Source organism: Alternaria arbusti (assembly GCF_024043155.1).
Source record: "Alternaria arbusti strain BMP 1465 chromosome Unknown scaffold_2, whole genome shotgun sequence".
Classification (NCBI taxonomy): Eukaryota; Fungi; Ascomycota; class Dothideomycetes; order Pleosporales; family Pleosporaceae; genus Alternaria; species Alternaria arbusti.
In genome coordinates, this window is record NW_026249942.1 from 726,184 (window position 1) to 749,074 (window position 22,891).

The following is a 22,891-nucleotide window of genomic DNA, read 5'->3' on the forward strand; positions in this document are numbered from 1 at the left end:
CTGAAATAGCTCCTGATTGAGTCGCAAAGCACTTCAGCCTCATCCGAGACACAATACGTCATATGAATCCCTCACTGACTGTACCGTTTTTACAGGCACGCGAACAGCCACCACCTCCCTTGCCTCCTCCACGTCACATCGAAGTCAGAGGTGGTCAAGACCCTGGTTGGCAATGGGGTAACACAAACAGCCCAAGGGACACCGGCTTTGGCGGAAATCGGCTCGCGACAGTTAAACCTGGCTCGAGCTTATACGGTGGAGCCACAGGCGGCCACCCGCGGGAACCTTCGCTCGATATGTTTAACCACGGCCGCGAACCGTCCCTCTCAAGATCCATCGACGGTATGAGCGAACACAGCACCAGCGAAGACGACCGTAGTAGCAAAGCTCGGCCCTCTCTCGGGAACCACAGGTACGGAACACGCTATTACATCTCCCTTCATATCATAGAGCAACTACTATCAGGGCTCTTGCAAGGCGCTGCAGCACTTGCGTGTCTTTGGTTAAGATGCGGTGTTGTCATTTCTCTGGCAGATCCCGGTCTTTTGGAGGATTCACACGCTTTTCGATTGGTCCAAAACTTGTCAAGGGTTGCTTGTATCCCTTGTGCATACAAATGGCTGGCTTCCTCATTTCAATCGTCTTGCGTGCCAGTTGGATAACTAACAATGAGCGACAGGTTTACGAGTGAGCGACAACTCGGTCAGAAAGCCCTCCAGAACTCATCGCAAGCCTACGATAAACAGCTGCTTTCGAAAATTGGCGGCCCGAATACACCCACACGGACGACTGCACCACCACTCCCCTCTGGCAACTCCCAAGACCCCGCCGCCGATACACACGCTTCTTCACATAAGCTCAACGGCCAACTGAAGCCACTGACTGTGCCGGCTACATCACCTGGCTACAGCGGCTGGCGAAGTCCCGGCTTCGACTCGGCGGATTCATACAGATCACGTTACGGCAGCATCTCAACGCCAGGTCCTTTGGACGAAACTTCTTCACAACACCGTGGTAGCTACGATCATAGCATATTTTCGGACCCTGAGTTTGTTGGCATGGAAGAGAATGGAATGCGCGATTTGAACATCAACGAGCGCAGCCCTGCCGAGTCAGAGGACTATCAGTTAGGCCCAAAGGGTGGCCTGAAACGGCGGGCCTCGTCCCCGCCCTCTGAAGCCGCGCGCGATGACCGTCCCATTCCGACTGGCCATAACGACCTCTACCACCGTCGCTCCCAGCAAATGCTCGTCAATCGGAACTGCACAGCTTCGCGTTTTCAGTCAACCCAAAACTCACTGTCCTCCGCTGGGTCCGCAAGCCAACGTAGTGGCTCGATTGGCTCCTCATTTGGGTTTTCAACCGCTCCAAGTAGCATGGCAAGTTATTGCGGAGATCAGCGCCTATCGCCCAGTGCGTTGTCGCCTTTGGGCGAAACAGAGTTAGGCGCAGTCTCGCCATATGCAGCTAACAGGTCGTTGGACCCTAGTCCCCGCGGGTCGTTGTCGCGACCTCCGCATCAACGGGGTTTCTCAGAGGCCGAGCATCCGCAGATACGAAAAATGTCTACGGAGAGCATGCTTCACTCACGTCAGAATTCAATCGCAAGCCGCATACCGGGGGCTTATATTTGCGAATGCTGCCCTAAGAAACCCAAGAAATTCGACAGTGAAGATGAGTTACGGTAAGTGCATGGATCCTCGCTTGCCCACCGCCATTTGGTCTGCCCACCCTTGAATAACCACGCTGACCCTGGCAATAGAGCACACGAACTAGAGAAGCAGTACACTTGCCTGTATTGTCCCAATCGCTTCAAGAATAAGAACGAGGCGGAGCGCCATCAGAATTCCCTTCATCTACGCCGTCATTCTTGGTCATGTGCCACTCTCAACAAGATCGAGGCAGCTTTCCATCCCTCACCTACTCGTCCAGCCGTGGCAGATGTGTGTGGGTATTGCGGTGAAGAGTTTCCCAACCCCGCCGACTGGGAAGCGCGAACTGAGCATCTTAATCACGTGCACAAGTTTGGTGAATGCAACCAAGCCAAGAAATTCTTCCGCGCAGACCATTTCAGACAGCACTTGAAGCATAGCCATGCTGGAACCAGTGGGAAATGGACCAACATGCTAGAGAACGCCTGCATGAGAGACGAGCCCCCACCACAAGAGCGTGTCGGCTCGATTGGCTCTATATCCGGCCCCTCGAGCCTGGCATCCAAGCCAGGTGTTATTAACGAAGCACACGACGAGGCATGATTTCGAAAAACTTGATACTACTGGCCTGGAGCCATGTACAGCGCTGCCGGATGTTGGAGATTATTCAAGATCCGTAGCAACGAACCCTGTGGCTTATCCGAGCAGCTTTTACCTGTCGAACCGGACCCTTCAGCAACATCGTCTCGGTCGAGCTGACACTAGCACTATCTTCACATTAGTATTTGTCCCATAGAGCGGCACTCAGACATTGCCTCATTTTTACGAAAAGTTTTCACGCCCGCAGACTGCTTCGCAATTTCTTTTGCCTCGGCGGCGAAACCGGGGCACTTTGGTATAACGACACTGATGACGGCATTCGGTCTTACACATTAGAGATATATCTACGCGGCCCATGACATTTCTGGTGCCACTCAGAGCGGCAAATCTGTTGCATTTCAAGGATGTTTTATCGATTCAGCGGGCGTTGATAGGACAGGAAGTCCAGGATTATTGTTTCAAGCGAAGACGTCCAAACAGTCTTTTTACCTACTATACAGCATGTGTGTCAAGCCAATGCATGAAGAAAATCTTTCCAATGTCTCATTGACCTGAAGCCTCGCCGGCGAGGCCGAATGCAACACTAGAACCATAGTCTTGGCAAGCGGGATCGTTATTCCCGGATTTTGATACCCACTTGAGCCGCGAGTCCGTACGGCGGATTCAGTTCATCTGACATCATCAATAATTCAAAAGAATTTTCCTGCTTGGCGCAAAGCCAAGGGGCAAAGCAAGTTCAGCTGTCAGTCGGCGTTCAGCAGTCGGCCTTGGCACGCCACCACCACCACCATCAGCCAACGCTCGTTACCCCCTTTACACAGTACATCGACTACGCCGACACTGACTCCCTTCGTTGACAGGATTTTACATGATTTCATGTCAGCTGTATGTGGCGGATCGATACTCGCCAAGATCTGAAGCACGTACCCCTAAATCAGAATATGTGGGCAGGGGCGTGCGCGTCCTGTCAGCGAGGAGATGCTCGCGTGATACCATATTGAAAGAGCGAGTGTGCCTCCTAGACAATGGCACTCCATCGCCAATGTAAAGGGAGTATACAGCAAGCTGAACATATGCTATCATCTGCTCGCGTATGCATGCTCGTCCAAGGAGCTTGTGCATAGCAACTTGGAAGGGCAAATGACCATGCATTTGCGTTCTCAAAGATGCTCTCTCTTTAATGCTACGCTGAAATAGGAAGCCAAGATATCAAAGATACATAAGTGGTAGCTTCATGAACTCCACCCAAGCTCTTACCTGAGTTATCTTGCCTCAACCCATGCCATCATCAAGAGCAAGAACCCCTAAATCTCTCCCATAAACCTCCTGCGCCAGCACAATACCTTTCACCACCTCCCACACCCTCCCCCAACCCATCACACCAACTCTACCACCCACCCCACACAGAAACCCATCATCGACCCAGACACGCGTATCTCCCTTCTACATTGTACACGGACCAAAACACACGCGTTCAGACGGAACCTGACACGTGCGGCTCGTTAGTGCTTACGCTGTCCCCATTCATGGTCGGTTCCCCTCTCGCATCATCCCACGCTCGTTGTTAATTTCTCCGAAAAGGAGCACGGATCATGCCTTGTTTCGGATGTCGGTTTTCTGTGACAGGACGGGTCATGCGGGACGGGTCATGCGGGGTGTGGGGGGAGGGTGTTTCGGGGGAGATGAGGTTGCGTGTTGGAGGAGAGGGGGAATTGGGGAGCATTGGGGAAATGGGTTGGTGCGCGTGGTGAGTGAAGATCTGTAGTAGATGCGTACGAGCTGTGATGGTTCGGAGGTCTTATTTTCTTGAGGTGTGTACTGGCGAATTCAACGTATCGTTTTCTCCAAATTTGCTTTTATTCCTGCGATATAGGTCCTAGGCGTAACAGGCTATGAATACGAGACCTAGCATAAGTAGCAAGGGTAAAAGGCATAGTAAATGTTGACTAGAGATTCCACCGGATGCTGGATTTTGCTGCTTGTTCGAGTTTCGATATGTTATAAATCCCGTTCTGGTATGCGTAATGGTCACTACTGAGGCGGCCTCATCGCGTAGGCGCGGTATGAGTTTTAGAACTTTGAGTGACTTGTCTCTACGTCATTGCTGTACCAAGAGATAGTGGGACTTGACTAAAGCATCACATCACATTCAATTTGTGTACCAGAGGGGATTTTGAGTTTGGAAGTTGGCCACATCGCTGCGCCTCGTTCTGCACCCTTTCCTTACTGCATGTGCTCATTCATCAGGAATCTTCATACTACAACAACAACCTAACCCTACTTAGAATTTGTAGTACCCACCGCAAACAGTCAAATCACTAATACCAGCGCCAACAACCGCCTCTGAGAGCCAAAGCGTCACTATAAGATAGATCACTATCTCAAGGTCTCCTGCTTGACGCAAAGAGGTAAGCGTCTGAGCCAGAGGCAGTACGCTCAGGTAAATATGAGAGACGGAGAGAGCGTACGAGTGCACAATACCCCGGGACTACGATCGATCCACAAGGAGACATACCAGGTTTTTCTGCTGCTTTAAATCATGAATGGGCTGATGGGATTTCAGAGAGGGCTTGTAAGAATGTGTATGGCACGCCTCGAGCATAGTCAATGAAGGGAAATCAGGAAGATGAAGCAATTTGTTTCAGGGTTGTTGTCCACGAGATTAGATGATCTTGTTCTAGTCTCCAATTCGTACTATAGCTTTACTGTATAGTATGCCAAATGACACGCCCTAGTCATGTCGCTGTCGCTGTCGCTGTCGCTGTCGCTATTGCTGTTGCAAGACATACTGTCAAGTTTTGTCTATTGCGACTTCGTAATTGCATGATGTGCGTCGCTAAAACCGCCTTTCCTAAGTTAGTATCTTACACGTAGCTATACATTGTCACCCATCACCAAAATCCATATCTTGGTCCCGCGTGCAGACATTCATCTCTGATACTAGACCTCGCAAGATCTACAATCGCATAACACGGCATCCCACATATTTCAATATCAACCAGGACTAATAGGGAAGTGTTTTAACATCACCGGGAACTGAGTTCGCGAAACACTGCACTCAGTCAAGTGCTTACGCTGACATTAACCCAGGTCGCAGGATCGGTCCCTAGGTCCACTCTCGCAAAAGCTTTTCCCTGGGACGCCTGAACAGACTAAAGCAGCGGAGACACCATGAACTAGCAGCATTGTGGCTTCAGGATCGTGAGATTGCCCTATTGCAAGGCTAGAGACAAACAAGTGTCACAAGATGCGTGTCGACATTACGCCCTACGCATCCAACAGACTATGCTGCAAAGGGCTTCTGCGCCGTCATGGATTCCACCTTATGGGAAGATATAAGCGATTCCAATAAACAAAGAAAGGACAAATCGAACGGAAAATTAAGCTGCTAGCATGCATGTGATGCAGTACGTGATGTGTCGCTGAGTAGATGCGCGGGACGATGCTGACGCGCGCAGATCGGAAGCGAGGCTTACTGTTACCGTTTAGTCCGCTGCTTGAGGCAGGGTTCGAGAGTTGTTCGCGTGATTACCCGTTCGTGCTCACCCAGCAGCATCTTGAAGAAGAGGCTGGCTGGAGAGCGCGTTTAGTGGCGGCAGTTGGACGGCTTGTACCGTAGTATTAGCGGATATCTGAGGATGTGGTAAAAAGCTAAGACATGAACGGGTGAGCGTTTGAGGAGATGATGTAGGGCTGGAATAGACTGCATTGCGAAGCGGCGGAGCGTAGACGGCATGCAGTGCCAAGCGCTGGATAGCATCAGCGCTTTTGGGAGTTGGAGAAGTTGAAGACAATGTATGGCTCTTGGTTGCTGTATAGTATCATACTCGAAACGGCGTACTATTGAGCAATGTTCCTCATTGCATAAACACCCAAGTGCCCAAGCCGTTGCGACGCTTGGCACAGCGGGTGTCGTTGAGAAGGGCATCCTTCCTGAGTTAGCACATCGCCAAGACTCCTATCGTGTCACCACCCACGCAGATATGAGATGACTCAGTAGACGCGATGTGGTGACAAATGGTATAAGCGAAAGGGTGAACAGGCGGGGTGCGCCATTGCGTGGTAACAACGAGCTGTGTGCCCTTGTCACTTCCTCTCTGCCCCATAGAGATCGGTCACAGTGCCATTACTGTCAGATTGCCTGCAAATCGTTCGATCACAGTATAGCTTGTCCTTGTTTAGGCTTGCGTAGCGAGGATTTGTACCTGTCACGACGCGTGCCGGTCTCGGAAGTGATTGGATACACAGCGTTGGTTGTTATACCGAGATCTCGGGGTACCGCGACTTGCTGAACATACTGATAAGCAACTTTGGCGTAGATGAAGGGTCATGACACAGCATGTGGGTTGGTGTACGGCTGAAATGGGTCAACTGAGTGAGCTGATCATTGCCTCTTCATCATGAGCGCACCAAATCCGAGAGCCATGAGTTATCATCTGGCCCCGAAACTTTGACGATGGATGCAGTGAACTAGAACCCCACTTCAATTGGAAGTAGCCAAGACCAGATATACAAACTTGCATGAAGACAGCTTAGATCGGTATAGGAGTTACTGCCGTCTTAGAAGCCCCCAAGCCACTTCCGCACGATGTCTGCACAAGCGAAGTGTGACAGGCTGAATCCTGCGAGTACATCTGCAGTGTGTGAGCGTTGTTGACTGAAAGTAGCACCTGTCGAACGGATGAATGTATCCGACTATCCCCGTCACACTGGTAGCGATTAACGTCCCTAGGCGAAGAATACCAAAGGGCGAAAGATCTGGTTTGACCGTAACTATAAACAGATGATATGCGTGACACGTATGACATTCGGTAAGCATGGCCTTTGAACCGGCCGCTAAAAGCTGACTGCATCGTCTTCGAAGGATCTAAGGCCGGCGGCCGTGGGGTCCGTCGCTGTTCGCATAAGCCGATCGTGCCTGCTGCCGGGCGAAATGCGGATATGAGTTTCTCCAAGGTGACGGGAGCAACGACTGGTCTGTGACATTGACCATTGTCGATATTAGGACGCGCTCTGCGTCTAAGGATTTCCGCTAGGCACGGACGGAAAGTTTGCAGGGTTGTTCAGTCGTTCGCGATTCCGTTTGGCAATCTCAGCATTCCGCAGCTTGTCTAGACGCATTTGATAGAAGTTCCTGTGCAGGGTCAGTATGTAGCTGGAGCAAGGAGTCTGTAAATGCGGCCCCACTTGTTGAGTTGGTATATGCGCGGGCCAAGTTCAGCCTGGGCTTGATCCTTGGTTTTGGAGAGCTCCTTGATCTGCATAGGGAGTTAGCACAGTGATGAAGTGAAGGTGCACATCACATGCTTTGTCGTCTTTGGCTTTCTCATCCTGCTTGTCCTCCTCTGCTTCTTTGCCTTTGGCCTCCTTCTCTTTCTCTTTGTCTTTTTCCTTATCTTTCCCTTTTCGCTTTTCCCGCTTGAGCTTCTGCTTCTCCTCGTACTCTTTCTTCACAGCTTCGATCTCACGATCCAGCTCTTCTTGCTTCTTCTGGTCTGCGACTCGTTTGGCTTCATCCGCTTCCGGTTGACAGAATCCACGGTCGACCAAGTGTCCAGGACATATGTAAAAGAAGTCCTTCAAATAAGTTAGTATGGCTGAAGTACAGCCTACCATTCGTCGTTTCGCACCTTGTTGGTAGGAGTAATCAAAACACTGGTAGTTGGCTTGTAGCAGATCCAGCAAGCCTTCGCGGCGTTGTCCGCCACACGACGAAGATGCCATAGATTCTCCATCGAGATTCCAAATTGTGTTCGCGGTTGTTGTCTACGTCGGTAACAGAAGCGCGCGAGTGCGCAAAGTACCTAGGTATCTAAGATGACGCAGAACGCAGTAAAACAGCAACAGACTAGTCTCCTGGTTACTCTAAGGTCTATATTACTCCAGAAATCAACCGAGTGATATGAATGCCTGATGCAGTCTGGGTTTGTAGTGACGAAAAAGGGCGCAGAGGTTGGTAGTCGTGATGAAGGGTGGCTGTGCGAGAGATGCCAGCATTGAAACTAGGCTCGAAGCGGCTTAGTCAGAGTCACTTTGAGGCAACCACGATCAATCCAACGAATAGATTCCCACCATCAGTGTCATCGATGTTTCTGAGGTCCTCTCGAACTCTGAGGCTCTGCAATTCCAGCCCCGAAATCTATCCAGCTCTTAATCTGCGCCCTCTCAGCCCCATCGGAGCTCTGTCTAGCAATTTTGCAAGTGCGTCATCATGTTTTCCGTCTTGAAAGAGAACATCTTAAGTTGTATATCCCGTACTAATAGACGTCCTAGCCATAAGACCATTCAGCGGGAATCCAAAACTAAATATACCCAACATGGCAACGGAAGCCCCTCAACTCAAATACATCGATGTCGGTCCGCATCCCACCACCTTACCCCATCCACCACTAACCCACCCCAGATTGGCATCAACTTCACTGACCCGATCTACCGAGGAGAATATCACGGCACCAAAAGGCACGAAGATGACTTTGAAGACGTGATCCAACGCGCCGTGGACGCCGGCTGCAAGAAATTCATGGTAACAGGTTCCGACCTCGAGGAATCCAAACACGCCGTTGAGATCGCCAAAGCGCACCCAGGACAATGCTACGCAACCGTCGGTGTACATCCCTGCTCAGCAAAACACTTCGATACGCATCCTGGAGGTCCATCGGAACTGCTATCTGCGTTGAAGAGTCTGGCGCTTGAGGCTAAAGAAGCGGGTCATGCGGTGGCGTTTGGCGAGATAGGCCTTGATTATGATCGACTGTTCTTGACGGCGAAGGAGCCGCAGTTGAAGTACTTTGAGGCACAGTTGGACATCGCGATTGATGTACAGCTACCGCTGTTTCTACATTCGCGAGCTGCGAGCGAGGACTTTGAAAAGATTCTCACGGCGAAGTTGGAGCAGTTGCCGAAACGGGGGCTGGTGCATAGTTTTACTGGAACGGCAGAGGAGATGAAACGGCTTGTTGATTTGGGGTTTGATATTGGGGTTAACGGGTGTAGCATGAAGAGTGAGTGTTTTATTTGCCCATCACATATCGCGCTACTGTTGGTTTGAACTTGTGCTGACTTTGTGATACAGCCGATGAGAACATCGAAGTCGTCAAGCAAATACCACTTGAGCGTCTGCAAATCGAGACGGACGGCCCGTGGTGCGAGATGCGACCTAGTCATGCATCAGCCAAGTATCTGCAAGACGCACCGCCGCTACCCAAGGCGGTCAAGAAGGAGAAGTTCGCCAAGGGTATGATGGTCAAGGGTCGGAATGAGCCAGCTACGATACCACATGTGGCACATGCGATTGCAAAGATCAAGGAGATTACCGTAGAGGAGGTTTGCGACGCGTAAGTCTATCCTGTCCCTTCTGATATGTACAACAGGAAGATGCTAATCATGATGTAGAGCATGGAGGAACTCGATCAAAATGTTTGGACTCGGTGAGACAGCGTAACCCCATCACACCTTACTTGGTATAGACTATGCATATAGAAGATCGATTTGTACAAGAGGAATCTGCTCCCTCAAAACTCGCAGATAAAACGACCAATGACTAGACCGCACATCCCAAAACACACTCTACTTCCTGTACCACATCCTGGTGATCTTGGTATGCCTCATCTTCTTCTGCAGTTGGAAGATTCCGTACATGAGCGCCTCGGCAGTAGGCGGGCAGCCCGGTACGTAGATGTCTACTGGCACGATTCTGTCGCAACCTCTTGTGACCGAGTAGCTGTAGTGGTAGTATCCTCCTCCGTTAGCGCAGCTGCCCATGGAAATAACCCATCGTGGGTCGGGCATCTGGTCGTAGACCTGTCGCAGCGCTGGCGCCATCTTGTTTGTGAGGGTTCCGGCTACGATCATGACGTCGGATTGTCGGGGCGAGGCACGGAAAATAATACCGAGACGATCCTGATCGTATCGTGGGGTGGACAAGTGCATCATCTCGACGGCGCAGCATGCGAGACCGAAAGTCATGGGCCATAGGGAGCTCTGGCGGGCCCAGTTGGCTACTTGGTCGAGTGTGGTCCTGTTGCCGCATGTTAGCCTGTGCCTTTGTACATCCCATCCTGTCGCCCTGTCCCATGCTCCGGGGCCTTTTCAAGGTATCACATACAATGCGTATTGCATAGCACCCTTCTTTCCCTCCTGACTCGGCAATGGCACCTCAACTCGCGCGGACTTCATCGGTGGTGGCACTCCTGGGTTGCCGGGGACCGTCGCGGGCGTCTTCATGGTCGTGGCCCTATCCGAAGAGCTCGAGGAGAGAAAAGCAGCGCTTCCGGCGCGGAAGGGCATGAGCGCCGTCGCGGGTTTGGCTGTCCATATTGTCAGTCCCGGTCGGCGGCGAGCTTTCGGGGTGGCAGGGACAAACCTCGCAGAGCCATTGAGGCCGCATACCGTGTTGTCGAGAACATGATTGCGACAGACACAAGGGAAGGTCGGGAGGGAAGGAGTGGAGAGGCGAGATGTGGGGTGGCGGTCGAGGAGTCGCGAAGTTGTGTCGATGAGGTAGGTGCAGCAAAGTGCTTGGCGGAAATCGATTAGTCGTCGATTTTGGTGGCGTCTGATAGGTTAGCCGGCGATCGCTCCTCCCTCCATCACCCTTTCGGTCTACGTCGGCCAGCCTACTCCGCATACTCCCAGATCCACCGAACCTATCCAAGCTTGTGATATCGTTTCAACATGTCAGGCCGGGTAAGAGTGAAAGTTCCAAGGACTTGGGGTATGCGCTGATGACTGTCCCAGGTCCCATCCATTGCATGCATCGGCGTAATTGGCAAGCATGTTAGTACACGTGGTATACGTCTCCAACCTAGATAGAATTAACCCTTTTGATAGAACAACCCCCTCCATATATCACTTTTCCCAGCAGAAGAGAGGGCGCCACTGGAATTCCAGTTCCTTCTTTCGTCATGTCTAGACATCTTCGAAGCCCGCCTACCACACAAAACAGCAGATCAAGACTTTGGCCTTCTCCAGGCCGTCGATGAGAGGTTAGCAATGTATGGCTGGCTCACCAACACCGGAGTCAAGTTTGTCATTGTCGTCGACATGGAAGGAAGGCCAGCTACCGCGCTTGACAGCAAGACTTCAACTGCCGTTGGGCTGCGAGATGCAGATATGAAACCGGTAAGCCTGAAGCTATCGAGATAAGCGTCATTTTCTAACATCCATCAGGCGTTTAGGGCGTTGCAGACAGCTTACATCAAGCTGTTAAGAAACCCGTAAGACTCCAGGACTGCTCGGTTGAGACGCATACTGACTTTGGTGCCATTATGTAGGTTCTACGACCCAGATGAGCACTCTCCAGTCACAGCAAATGCCGAGCAAAGGATCGGCTCGACTCAAATCACAAGTCGCAAGTTCATCCAAGAAGTCAAGAAGATAGCCGACGCATGGTCTCCAGGCGTTACCAGCATTTGATTCAACCTTATACCAAGCACGATACCAGTTTGCATCAGGCCGGCGTTTATAGCAAATATTCGATCTCCACGTTCTGATTGCCAACTTCCCTTCGTTCGATGCCGCGTACCACGTCGATAAAATGTCGGGACTTCCCAAAAGCGCTAGCGCCGATTGCAGTCTAGTCCAATGTCATGGCAGATCACCTCGGCCATATCGAACACTCAAACATCATGCCACATAGACTTTGACTCTTCCAACCAATGACTACCAATGCCTTCCACCGGTGTTACCATCACCAACCCCTTGGTGCTCTATCGCAGTCTCATTGCTACACAGAAGATCCGACCTGATCCTGCGCAGCATCGCCTAGGTATGACGTCTACCATTTAGACGAAACTAGTGTGAGGATGTACTAACATGAATTACAGCATTACATTTACAGAAGCTCTACGACCGTTTGATTGACTATGAACCGAGTGTAGAGTATTCCAAGAGACTCCAACAACTTACCAGAGCTGTCGATGCGGGTCAAGATGCATCATCATCAACGGATACCCATGTCAACCGCTTCGGTAGAAGGGGCGTGTGGACATCTCTCCTTGCGCAAAAAGACAAAAGAGACTCTGTAGCACTGACGCGCGTCCTAACCAGCCACGACGAAGCCATGCAACTGCAAAGTCCAAAGGGCCTCATGCTCCACGGCGAGGTCGGAACGGGAAAATCCATGCTCATAGACCTGTTCCAAGACTGTCTACCAAACCGCAAGAAGCGACGCTGGCACTTCAATACATTCATGCTCGACACCATTTCGCGCCTAGAGCAACTCCGCATGTCGAGATCGCTAGTCGCTGGCCCGGGAGCTACTCACGATGAATACTCCCTACTCCTTGTAGCACGCGACCTCATCGAGAAGTCTCCCATCCTCTTCCTGGACGAATTCCAACTCCCCGATCGCGCAGCCAGCAAAATTCTGTCTAATCTTATGACGTCCTTCTTCCAACTTGGCGGCGTGCTCATCGCAACTAGTAACCGTATGCCGGAAGAGCTAGCCAAGGCCGCAGGCATGGAGTTTTCGCGCCCAGTAAACCGGCTCAGTCGCCTGGGATGGAGTATGAGTAAGAGTACGTATACACGTAGAGACGATGGAGCGGGCCAGATGGGAGAGTTCGCCGCGTTCTTGGAGGTTCTAAGGGCCCGGTGCGAAGTTTGGGAGATGGAGGGGAAGAAGGACTACCGGAAGATTGAGAGGGAGGAAGAAGAGGAGAGAAGGGATAGTGTGCAGATGCCTGCATCCGAAGCTCTCGCCAGCAACACGTCAACTTCAACTCCAGTAGCTGGGGCGACGGGTACCACAGAAGTTTCCGACGCACCAACAGACTCCACACCCTCATCGACCTACCTCCCGAAAAACTATCTCATCCAACCCACCACGGCCGAAACCATGATCGAATTCGGAGAATCTTTCAACACCATCGTCGAGTCCGCGACCAACCACTCCTACCCCATCCCCTGGGAACCCGCAACACTAACCGTGTACAACCGGCCCTTAGAGATCCCTGCGCAGTACAACGGCGTAGCATTCTTCACATTCGCCGAACTCTGTGGCGCAGTCCTCGGTCCCGCAGACTACATCACGCTGGCATCCACCTACCACACATTCATCGTAACCGACGTACCCATCATGGGTTTACTAATGAAGAGCGAAGCACGACGCTTCATCACCCTCCTCGACGCCATGTACGAAGCCCGCTGCAGACTAATAATCACCGCAGCCGCCGGCCCAGACGGAATCTTCTTCCCCGCCAAAATCCCCTCTACATCCAGCAGTGAACCAGGCCAAGAGACCCTAGACTCCGACGCCGTGTACCCAGAAACTTATTCTGAAATCTACCAAGATCTCAACTCGCCCTTTAGACCAAACATCTCTTCTTACTCTTCCGACACGCTGGCTGAAGACTCACTCGAAGACGACCCGCCGAACCGGTCTCGCCAGCCGGGCACGTCGTTCACGGACGAACGCAAGTTTGGGCCTGGCAGCCCCGACTTTGCGAATATAGGGGGCTTGACGGGTGAGGATGAGAAGTTTGCGGTTAAGAGGGCCGAGAGTAGGATTTGGGAAATGTGCTCAAGGAAGTGGTGGGAGAGGTTTGCTGCTGCTTCGTCGGCATCGGCGACGGGTATGGAAAGTGGAGACGGGACCGGTTGGTGGAGGCCGTTGCCGGTGGAGTCGAGACATTGGGAGAAACCTTTTTCTGCTATTGGATCTCGTCCTGCTCCTGCTGCTACTCCTGCGCCGGCCCCAGATTCGCTACCGCCGAATACGAAGATTCTGTCAAGAGATGAGCTGGAGAAGGATCGACAGAGGGAAATGGAGGATATGTTCAAACACGGTGCGAGTCCGTTCCGGACGCATCCTGATGCGCCGCCGAAGTTTAGCTGGACGCATGCTTGGGGCATGATGACGTGGGGGAAGAAGGCTGGGGCTTGGGGAAAGGGTGTTGAGGGATTGAAGGAGAGGAAGGATGGAGATGAAGTGGATGGTGAAGAAGGGAAAGAGGCTGGGGAGGTGAAGGAGAAGAAGAGGGAGTGAGGTGGACATGGAGTTGAATAGTTGTTTGGGTAGTTGTATATTTTCATCGTAGACATGAAGACGGAACTTCTTGTAGATGAATCTTCATTCGAACCACGGATCTAGTCACTGAATATTCCCCTTGTTTACTACAAACGCTTCCAGCGCGGAAATGGCAGCCCATAACCTGTTCTCCGCCTCCTTGAACACGACACTCCTGGGCCCGTAGAAGACCTCATCGGCAACCTCCTCGGGATGCCTGGGAAGGCAGTGCATGAAGCTCCAGTTGTCCTTGGCACCACCCCGTTTTGCCAGCTCAGATGTGATCTGGAAGCCTGAAAAGGCTTTTAGGCGTTTGGCGGTTTCCTCTTCCTGGCCCATGGACACCCATGTATCTGTCACGAGGATGTCGGCGTTCTTAATGGCTTCTTCGGGTGTGTTTGTCTCGAGCAGTTTCCCCGGGTGGGGAGAGGTTTGCGCAGCGTGGGAGATGACTTCGCGCATTGCTTGGGGGATCTCGTAGCCAGCGGGGGTTGCGACGGCGATGTCGATGCCGAGTTTTGTTGCGCCAATGGCTAGGTCGAAGAGGACGTTGTTGGCGTCTCCTATCCATGCAATCTTCAGGCCCTCGAGACCGAGAGAGGTGGAGGATGTGGAGGGGTAGATTTCGGCCATGGTGAGCAGGTCGGCGATGGTCTGGAGGGGGTGGTAGAGGTCGGAGAGTGCGTTTATGACGGGCACGCTCGAGTGCTTTGCGAGGTCGGCTACGTCAGAGTGAGGGCCTACGCGGGCTACGATGGCGGCGGTCATGCTGGAGAGGACAAGCGAGGTGTCGTAGAGAGACTCATTGACCTGGAATGCTGTGTCAGCGGGTTTTCAGGATGTGGAAGGAACGACCGTACACCAAGTTGAATATCGTCCTTGCCGAGAAACATAGGAGAGCCACCAAATGCCGCGATGGCGCCTTCTGTCGATACCCTCGTGCGCGTGCTCCGCTTGCTGAAGGTCATTGCGACTGTCCTGCCTGCCAATGCCCCGCGCATCGAATGCGGCACCTCGCCTGTCTGCTTGATGGTCGTCTTGTGTTGGTGTGCATTTTGGACGAGCGTTGTCAGCTCCGCAGGCGTGAGGTCTGCTATGGAGAGGAGATGTCGGGGTGCGAATGGCGATGTCGGCGGTGTCGCTGGTGAGGTAGAGTAGCAGCGGCGCAAGCTCCGCAGAGCAGCGGGCGAGGGTCGGAAAGCGGGCATGTTGCTTCAATGGCGTGTCGAGAGCTAGACAGAGTGAATGCAAGAATTTATATCGTCCCAACAGCAGGCAATTGAGTCACAGGCGCTGGCCTGTCAGCAGTGAATTATTGTGAAAGCGCACTAAGAGGGTGACGCATGTTTGTGGAGACGCTGGGGTCGGGGCTAGCGGCCGCGGCAGGCACGGGCACACGTCGCTCCTGGGCGTCTTATCCGGCCCAGGCAGTGGCTGAGTTCATGACGAGACGATGAACAACACCCTCCACCACCCGTCAACCGCCCTGTTTCCTTTCTTCGTTTCACCTCGACCCCTCCATCTCTCCGCATGTCATGTCCCTCGCCTGGACGCCCCTCCGTCTGAAGATGGACAACCCCGAAGAGGAGCAGTGGGGCTCCGCCGCCAACACCCGCAACTCTAGTTCGCGCCCGGCCTCGCACAAGTCCGCCCGCTCGTCGCGCTCAGCACGCTCGCAGCAGTCGAGTCGCACCACCGAACAGACGCCGCTCCTGTCGCAGGAAGACCGCGATGAGCACGACAGACCAGACGACGCGGAAGCCACGCCCGCGACACGCTCGTTGCTGCGCTCGCTCAGTGGCTCCTCAGATAAGAGCGGCAGTGGCAAAGTCCCGCTGTGGAAGAAGCGATGGCCGAGCATACTGGCTCTCATCCTGCTATGTCTGCTCGTCGTCTTCATCATGCTCGGCTTCCTGGCCAAGGAAAGTATCGAGGAATACTCGATGCAGGCCGCCGACTTCAAGCCCACCAAGCTTTCCATGGACGGGCTGACGGACCACGGCGCGAAGGTGCACATAGAAGGCGACTTTACCATGGACGCGAACAAAGTGAAGAAGCAGAGCGTGCGCAACCTCGGCCGCTTCGGCACCTGGATTGCGCACGAAGCTGAGACGGGGCCCTTCGATGCTGACGTATACCTGCCCGAGTACGGCAACGTCTTGATTGGCACGGCCAAGATTCCTGGCTTGAAGGTAAACATCAGGAACGGCCACACGACACGTGTCTCGTTCATTGCGACCGTCCAGCCTGGTTCGCCCGACGGTATCCGCAGCGTCGCCAACGACTGGATCGATGGCCGACTGGGGCAGATAAGGCTCAAGGGCAAGGCTTCAGTCCCTCTCAAGTCTGGATTGATCAACATTGGCGAGCAGCTCATCGAGCAGTCCATGGTCTTCCAGAGCGGCGACATTCCCACTCTTCCTCACTACAACATCACGAAACTCAACCTCGGCGAGGCCAAGCATGGGCAAAAGGGTCTCGGTGCCGACGCCTCTATCGTCGTGCAGAACGACTTCCCTGTCCAGATCACGCTGCCTCCAGTAGCTGTCGACGTGGGCATTGAGGGCTGCTCGGCATCCGACAAGCACATCATGCTTGGAACCGCTCAGACTGGGCAACTCGAAATCAAGCCCAACTCAGACGTCAAGGTCGATGTCACTGGCAACGTCGATAAGCTCTCAGATCGCATGACTGAAGTCTGCCCCAACTCGGCCAAGTCTCCGCTCGACGCCTTCTTAGGCGACTACATGAAGGGCCAAGACGCAACCATTTACATCAACTGCTGCAAGTTCCCTGATCCAGCTACACCCGACTGGGCCCGTGAGCTGCTCAAGGACATTACCGTTCCGGTTCCGTTTGCCGGAAAGTCCATGGGAAGCCTCATCAAGAACTTCTCTCTTGCCGACATGCACTTCAGCCTGCCCAACCCTTTCGCTGAGCCCGGCACACCTGAAGCCCGTCCCAAGATATCTGGCATCGTCAATGTCGATATCGGACTACCCCACGAGATGAACTTCCCCGTTGATGTCACCCAAGTCAAGGCTGATGCTGACATCTACTACCACAAGAAGAAGCTCGGAAAGATGAACCTTGAAAAGTGGCAAAAGGCAAACTCCACCCGTATTGAAGGCCATGGCTCTGAAGGACCCTCCCTCCTTGTTCAATCCGTTATCAAGAACGCACCCATCGAGATTCTCGACGATGACCTCTTCAGTGAGGTTGTGCAAGCTCTGCTCTTCGGCGGCAAATCAATCCTGATGGACCTCAAGGCTGCGGTCAGCGTTGGCGTGGATACGCCCATGGGCAAACTCGCAGTGCGAGGCATTCCGGCGCAAGGTGTCGTACCAGTCAAACGTTCGTAACCAGTTCGTGATCCAAGTTTGGCCGCGATTCCTGCAATTAGCTAACTTTTGGCGTTCAGCGATTCGTGGCGGCAAAGACGCTCAGCCCGGTGGCGGCAAAGACGAGGCGAGCAAAATCAATGTACAGGTTGGTAACCTAGCCATTGTCGAAACTTCGCCCACATCCCTTACCATCACGGCCCTCGTCAACTTTACGAATCCTTCGAAATACTCTGCTACGGTCCCTTACTTTAACATCAACATCCTAGCAAATGGCTCTCACATTGGCAGTGCGACAGTTAAGGATATGGAGGTTTCTCCTGGTAACAACACGAACAAGCTTGCCTCTGTCCTCTGGGATCCCTACACCTACGGTGGTGACAAGGGCAAGAAGATCGGAGCAGAACTACTCTCCCAGTACATCTCAGGTACGTGCTTCACAACCATCACCACGCATCCAATCACTAACCCAGCTACCAGGCTACAACACCACGATAACCGTACAAGCTCACGAAAAGTCCGTCCCAGCCGTCCCCTTCATCGGCCGCTTCCTCTCGCAATTCCCCATCGAACGCCCCATGCCGCACATGTCCACCCCCAAGAAACCCGACGACGGCTCCAACCCCGACCCAGACGATGATGGCAGATCCCACTTCATCCGCGGCACCACCATGCACCTCATCACCAGCACAGCCGTCTTCACCCTCGCCTCGCCCTTCCGCTCCACCACCATGTACATCACCAGCATGGACGCAACCGCCTACTACGAAGGCCACACTGCGGGCAAAATCGTCTACGACTCGCCTTTTGCTGTCCCGCCTGGCCTGTCGGAATCACCTCGCCTGCCCGTGGACTGGTCATTTGGTAGTCTTGGTTACGAGGCTATCAAGAGGGCGCTGGGTGGGCAGTTGAAACTGAGTGCTTTTGCGTATGTGGGTGTGAGGATTGGGGAGTGGAGAGAAGATATCTGGTTCAAGGGTGGGAAGATTGGTGCGAATGTCAGGCTTTGAGGGGTGGGCAGTTGAGGATGTTGTATTCGTGTGTATACTTGGATGGGTTGGACTGTACACGCCTGGTCGCGTTGGTTGGGTTACATCTATAAAGGCAGGAACGGCGTTGAGGTTCTCCAAATTGGCTACTATGACGCTCTTGACGTATCAATAAGACATATTTCTATCTTGTTAATATCTGTGTTCCGGTTTCTGGGCGTTCTTCACTTCACAAATGCACCTTCTCGTGGTGTCTTCTACATTAGGCACTTTGTATGCATGAACAATCGCTTCTCATTCTCAGCGTCATGGCAGCTAGCGCCATATATTCCGTTACGACTTCTGCCAGCGAACTGGAAACCCATCTCTTGCCACGAACCAGCCAGCCAGCCCTCATTGTAGACATTAAGACCCGTGTCGTATGTGCGCCATATCATTCCGACCTAACCAGAGGTTCGACCAATCCATCATCCAGCCGACCATTTGATCAAGCAACCTTCCATCCAGCTCCATCAAGACCAAAGACAAGAAAACGCCCAGTATGCAATAGAAAAAAAGATTGATCCCGACCTTTCTCAAACACCATGTCCGATATGCAAGCCCGAATATGCCCGTCCGTTGCCAAAAGGAAAAAAGAGTGAAATCCGGACAAACGCCGTCGCTAATAGTATGCAATACAAAACAAAAAGATCATTCTGGCAAGTACAAGTATAGGAAGCAGTAGAGTAAAGGAGAGAATACGTACTTACGTTGCTGTGCATCAGCATGACTTGTGTAGGCGAAGTCAGAGGTACGTTACGGTCCATGCGTCATGGGTAAATTACACACGCCGACTGGTCTGGCTGAGCAAGCGATCAGCCCGCTCGAAGACGTTGAGCGTGTTGGAAGGTTGAGAGACTCGAGGCGTGTTTGGAACAGTCGCTTGAGCAGCTGCTCCAAGGGCGGCACTGAGGGGTGTCGCCGGAACGGGTGTGCCGTAGCCACCCGAGCCTTGCGACCCGAAGCTTGCATTGGAATATGGCTGCGCGGAGAAGACCGAAGCCATCGCCGGGATAGACGTGTTGATGGGGCCCGGGAACGAAGGTCCGCCGCTCGAAGACATGGTCCCATTGGGTTGTTTCATGAACCTAGGTGGTTGGACACGTGAAGTAATCGACGACAAGCTCGGTGGACCCATCAACCCCGTATTGCTGCTAGTGAGATGCGACCACGGGCTGTCGTTGATAGCCAGAGTGGCTTCTTTGACCATCTTGTGCAGTGGCCGCATAAGCTGTTTGATCTCACCAGAGAGCAGCTTGTGTTCTCGGCCTTGCTGGGTGTACGCCGCGGCAAGTTCTTGCCAAGCCTGAAACAAATGTAAGTCAACATCCAGTTCGCGAAACTTCGATTCGAAACAAGACATGGATCAACGTACCCTGATGAAACCCATGCATTGCTGCCAGAACTCGGGTTGGTTCCTAGTGTAGCTGTCTTTGAGCTGCATCTGTGACAGGCGGGCGGCAAGAGGATTTGTCATCTGCTGGACATCATTGCTCTTATCAATGAGGTTCGCTAGCGCCTTTATTCGGGGATCCTCGTTGTCAAGATCGCGCCGCAGACCGTCAAACTGTTCTCGCATCATACGTGTGATCTGTGGCATGGATTGCCTGCAGCTGTCGGATGCATTCCTGAGTTTCGAATAGACTCGGTCGAATTGAGCATCTTCATCTGCTTCGTCGAAACTGCTGGTCAGTGTGTTCGATCGGGTCATGGACGGCGCTAGTGTTGAGAACGACTCTCCCGAACGCGGCGTGGCAGCACTGATGCTCGTCAAAGTGTTTGATCGACTGTTGTCATTGCTGTGCAGTATGACTGGCGGAGGCATCTGATAGCCACCGTTGCGCTGGGGCGGTGATGCCTGGAATCGACGATTCACCCTCGATGGGCGCGCGCGCACTGTAGCTACTGGGTCAGGATTGCTGGGCTTGCGCAAAGTTACCGAAGTATCCTTGAATTGCGCACCCAGGATCGAACAGGCGTTCCTCATCTCGATCATGCTTGCTTGCTGGAGAAACAAGAAAGTCCGCATAATGTGCACATTGGCGTTCTGGGTGATCTCGACGCGGTTCTCGGCAATTGAGAGACTGATGGACATGAAAGATTCGAGGCACCTTAGCGCATACATGTACACGCTTCGGGAGAGCTTCTGGGCATCTTCTTCGTCCTCTTCGACTAGCCTGTCAAACTTGTGCAGAACCTCGTTCAGCGCTCGGATGTTCAGGTATGTAGTTGAGTACCTGCGGTAAAAGTCTTCCTTGCGACGCAGGCTCTCTTTCGTCTTGGCCGTGAGCTTGATTGAGCGTACCATGTGTGAGACGCAGTCGTGCAGCTGAGAAATAGCATAGAGAAAGTTCTTGGCAGCTTCAACGACAATATCCGGCGCACGCGAGTTCCGCCTGTGTTCTCGCACGTCGGATAGTGGACGGTTCGCGAGGGACCTGACGGTGCCGGTATCTCCATAGACACCAGCGGTCGCAGGACCTGACAGGCCATTCGCTGCGGAGTGAGCAGGAACAACGATTCCCTGGCTGAAGCCGCGGAAGTGACTTGTCCGCCGCAGCTCGTCGACGGAACCCAGCTCAGACGTCTTGTTGGTGTATATGCCCATCCGCTTCTGGCGGTGCGACGAAGGCCCTGAACCCTCACTCTGGCTTCGATTACGCTCGTTATTCCCGTTTGTCAAGACCAGCGGCGAAACCGGAGGCTTCTTCGAAACGACGATGCCCGCGCCATTGCCGTTGCTCGTTGTAGAACCGACGCGGTAGTGAGATCGAACCGGAATAGGCGGGACAGGCAGGCCAGGAGAGTCTGCCTTGGCGTCGGAGAAGCCGTCGATGTTGCCTACACTGGGCCTGACGGGGAAGCGCCCCCCGTTGGCTCGCTTCGACGGACGGGGTGTCTCCGGGTTGCTTTCGGTCCAGCTCTCGTCCCCAGAAGACTCGACACGCAGTCTTTCCAAATCGGACCGCTGACGCTCTTTTGCAATGTGTTGTCGCATGAAGCGTTTGACTTGTGTGGCTATGACAGCATCGCGCTCGTTTTCGTTTGCGGGTGAGGGGGCGTTGTCCTTGATGGTGCACACGTCGGGCGGGGGGAAGACCAGCTGGTTGCCGTCTAGCTTAAGAACCTGCAAGCTGTTGATCTCGCCCAGACACACGGGCAATTCCTCAATCTTGTTCTTTGCGATTGCCAGCACCTTCAAAGACGTCAAGTTTGCAATTTTGGGCGGGATGACCCTGATCTTGTTCCTGCTCACGTCGAGGATTTCCAGCGAAGTCATCTCGAGGATCTGGGGCGGTGTCAGCGGGTCTTGCCGGCGGAGGGTACTGCGGGGGCCAACATACGGCATTGGGAATCTCGCGCATGGCATTGTAGCGCACGTTGAGGTAGCGGAGGCGCCTGCATTCGATGAGGCGCGAGGGCAGGGTCGAGAGGAGGTTGTGGGAAAGAGCGAGCCTAACAGGTCAATAAGTCTTCTCTACGGCCGACTACAGGCATAGCAGGCGCGGGCGGCAAGGCCGTGTACCTTTCAATCTCGGCCCGGATGACATCGATGACCTCGTCAGGCAGGCGGGCGATGTTCTTGTGGCCCAGGTCAATCGTAATGCCGGGCTGCTGCTGCTGCAATTCCCGGGGCGTCTCGGCGGCGGCGCGGTGGTTGATGTCCTGGCGGGAGTGCTCAAAGGCCGCCTTGGTCAGGGCCACAACCTCGTCGTCCGAGATGGGCGTGGGCGCGTCGTTGCTCATGGCGAGCGGGCACTTGGAGTGCGCGGCGGGGGGGCTAGAGTCGTGGTGGTGGCATACATGCTGTTCGCGTGCACAGCGACAGTGAAGCTCAAGTAAGTAAGGAGCCACCTGCGGTTGGTTGGTCGTCGCCTAGCCCCTTTCGGCCGTAGCGGCCTGGGCCTGTCAGGTCCCGCTCAAGTCGAAACATCACTGATCAGCTCGGAGCCACCGCAGCGCCCCATCCATGTCCCAGCCCGCTGCTGACACGTCTTGGGCGCTTGAAACGCGTTTTGACTTTGCGCCTGCTTCGAGTGACGCCGAACACCTTCCCCAGCAGAGGCAGGAACGCCGCCTACCCACGTGACTAACGAGGCCGTTGGCACGGCTGGCCAGTCTCCAACGGCCAAAACGGCCGAAAACCTTAGCCACCCGCGTAATCGACAGGATTCCTGCCGTCCGTCTCCGCATCGAATTCGGCCTTTCTGCAAATGAGAAGGCTGTCTACACATTCCTAGACATTCGTATATAGAAGCTGAC

At 53.4% G+C, this 22,891-nt stretch overlaps 10 protein-coding genes across 10 annotated transcripts; 6 read left to right on the forward strand and 4 right to left on the reverse strand.

Annotated features, from left to right (window-relative positions):
* Positions 1 to 668: 668 nt before the first annotated feature.
* J4E86_001801 (uncharacterized protein) lies at positions 669 to 1,330 on the forward strand (the record flags this gene model as incomplete). Its single annotated transcript, XM_051442364.1, is given in 2 exon segments — positions 669 to 1,230; positions 1,242 to 1,330. 2 exon segments carry the CDS (start codon positions 669 to 671, stop codon positions 1,328 to 1,330), a joined length of 651 nt encoding a protein of 216 aa, XP_051305952.1.
* Positions 1,331 to 1,562: 232 nt separating this feature from the next.
* J4E86_001802 (uncharacterized protein) lies at positions 1,563 to 2,255 on the forward strand (the record flags this gene model as incomplete). The annotated part of the gene is made up of 2 exons (XM_051442365.1): positions 1,563 to 1,684; positions 1,763 to 2,255. The coding sequence occupies 2 exons, from the start codon at positions 1,563 to 1,565 to the stop codon at positions 2,253 to 2,255; spliced, it is 615 nt and encodes a 204-aa protein (XP_051305953.1).
* Positions 2,256 to 7,271: 5,016 nt separating this feature from the next.
* J4E86_001803 (uncharacterized protein) lies at positions 7,272 to 7,987 on the reverse strand (the record flags this gene model as incomplete). The annotated part of the gene is made up of 4 exons (XM_051442366.1): positions 7,272 to 7,386; positions 7,440 to 7,510; positions 7,560 to 7,829; positions 7,883 to 7,987. 4 exons carry the CDS (start codon positions 7,985 to 7,987, stop codon positions 7,272 to 7,274), a joined length of 561 nt encoding a protein of 186 aa, XP_051305954.1.
* Positions 7,988 to 8,569: 582 nt separating this feature from the next.
* J4E86_001804 (uncharacterized protein) lies at positions 8,570 to 9,693 on the forward strand (the record flags this gene model as incomplete). The annotated part of the gene is made up of 4 exons (XM_051442367.1): positions 8,570 to 8,605; positions 8,656 to 9,253; positions 9,325 to 9,586; positions 9,645 to 9,693. 4 exons carry the CDS (start codon positions 8,570 to 8,572, stop codon positions 9,691 to 9,693), a joined length of 945 nt encoding a protein of 314 aa, XP_051305955.1.
* Positions 9,694 to 9,818: 125 nt separating this feature from the next.
* J4E86_001805 (uncharacterized protein) lies at positions 9,819 to 10,538 on the reverse strand (the record flags this gene model as incomplete). Its single annotated transcript, XM_051442368.1, has 2 exons — positions 9,819 to 10,269; positions 10,357 to 10,538. 2 exons carry the CDS (start codon positions 10,536 to 10,538, stop codon positions 9,819 to 9,821), a joined length of 633 nt encoding a protein of 210 aa, XP_051305956.1.
* Positions 10,539 to 10,925: 387 nt separating this feature from the next.
* On the forward strand, positions 10,926 to 11,666 carry J4E86_001806 (uncharacterized protein; the record flags this gene model as incomplete). Its single annotated transcript, XM_051442369.1, has 5 exons — positions 10,926 to 10,937; positions 10,989 to 11,027; positions 11,082 to 11,372; positions 11,421 to 11,467; positions 11,525 to 11,666. 5 exons carry the CDS (start codon positions 10,926 to 10,928, stop codon positions 11,664 to 11,666), a joined length of 531 nt encoding a protein of 176 aa, XP_051305957.1.
* A 252-nt stretch (positions 11,667 to 11,918) lies between these two features.
* J4E86_001807 (uncharacterized protein) lies at positions 11,919 to 14,238 on the forward strand (the record flags this gene model as incomplete). The annotated part of the gene is made up of 2 exons (XM_051442370.1): positions 11,919 to 12,018; positions 12,077 to 14,238. 2 exons carry the CDS (start codon positions 11,919 to 11,921, stop codon positions 14,236 to 14,238), a joined length of 2,262 nt encoding a protein of 753 aa, XP_051305958.1.
* Positions 14,239 to 14,343: 105 nt separating this feature from the next.
* Positions 14,344 to 15,467, reverse strand: J4E86_001808 (uncharacterized protein; the record flags this gene model as incomplete). Its single annotated transcript, XM_051442371.1, has 2 exons — positions 14,344 to 15,069; positions 15,120 to 15,467. 2 exons carry the CDS (start codon positions 15,465 to 15,467, stop codon positions 14,344 to 14,346), a joined length of 1,074 nt encoding a protein of 357 aa, XP_051305959.1.
* Positions 15,468 to 15,794: 327 nt separating this feature from the next.
* On the forward strand, positions 15,795 to 18,610 carry J4E86_001809 (uncharacterized protein; the record flags this gene model as incomplete). The annotated part of the gene is made up of 3 exons (XM_051442372.1): positions 15,795 to 17,613; positions 17,681 to 18,028; positions 18,081 to 18,610. 3 exons carry the CDS (start codon positions 15,795 to 15,797, stop codon positions 18,608 to 18,610), a joined length of 2,697 nt encoding a protein of 898 aa, XP_051305960.1.
* A 799-nt stretch (positions 18,611 to 19,409) lies between these two features.
* On the reverse strand, positions 19,410 to 22,375 carry J4E86_001810 (uncharacterized protein; the record flags this gene model as incomplete). The annotated part of the gene is made up of 4 exons (XM_051442373.1): positions 19,410 to 19,934; positions 20,004 to 21,917; positions 21,973 to 22,084; positions 22,155 to 22,375. 4 exons carry the CDS (start codon positions 22,373 to 22,375, stop codon positions 19,410 to 19,412), a joined length of 2,772 nt encoding a protein of 923 aa, XP_051305961.1.
* Positions 22,376 to 22,891: the final 516 nt, after the last annotated feature.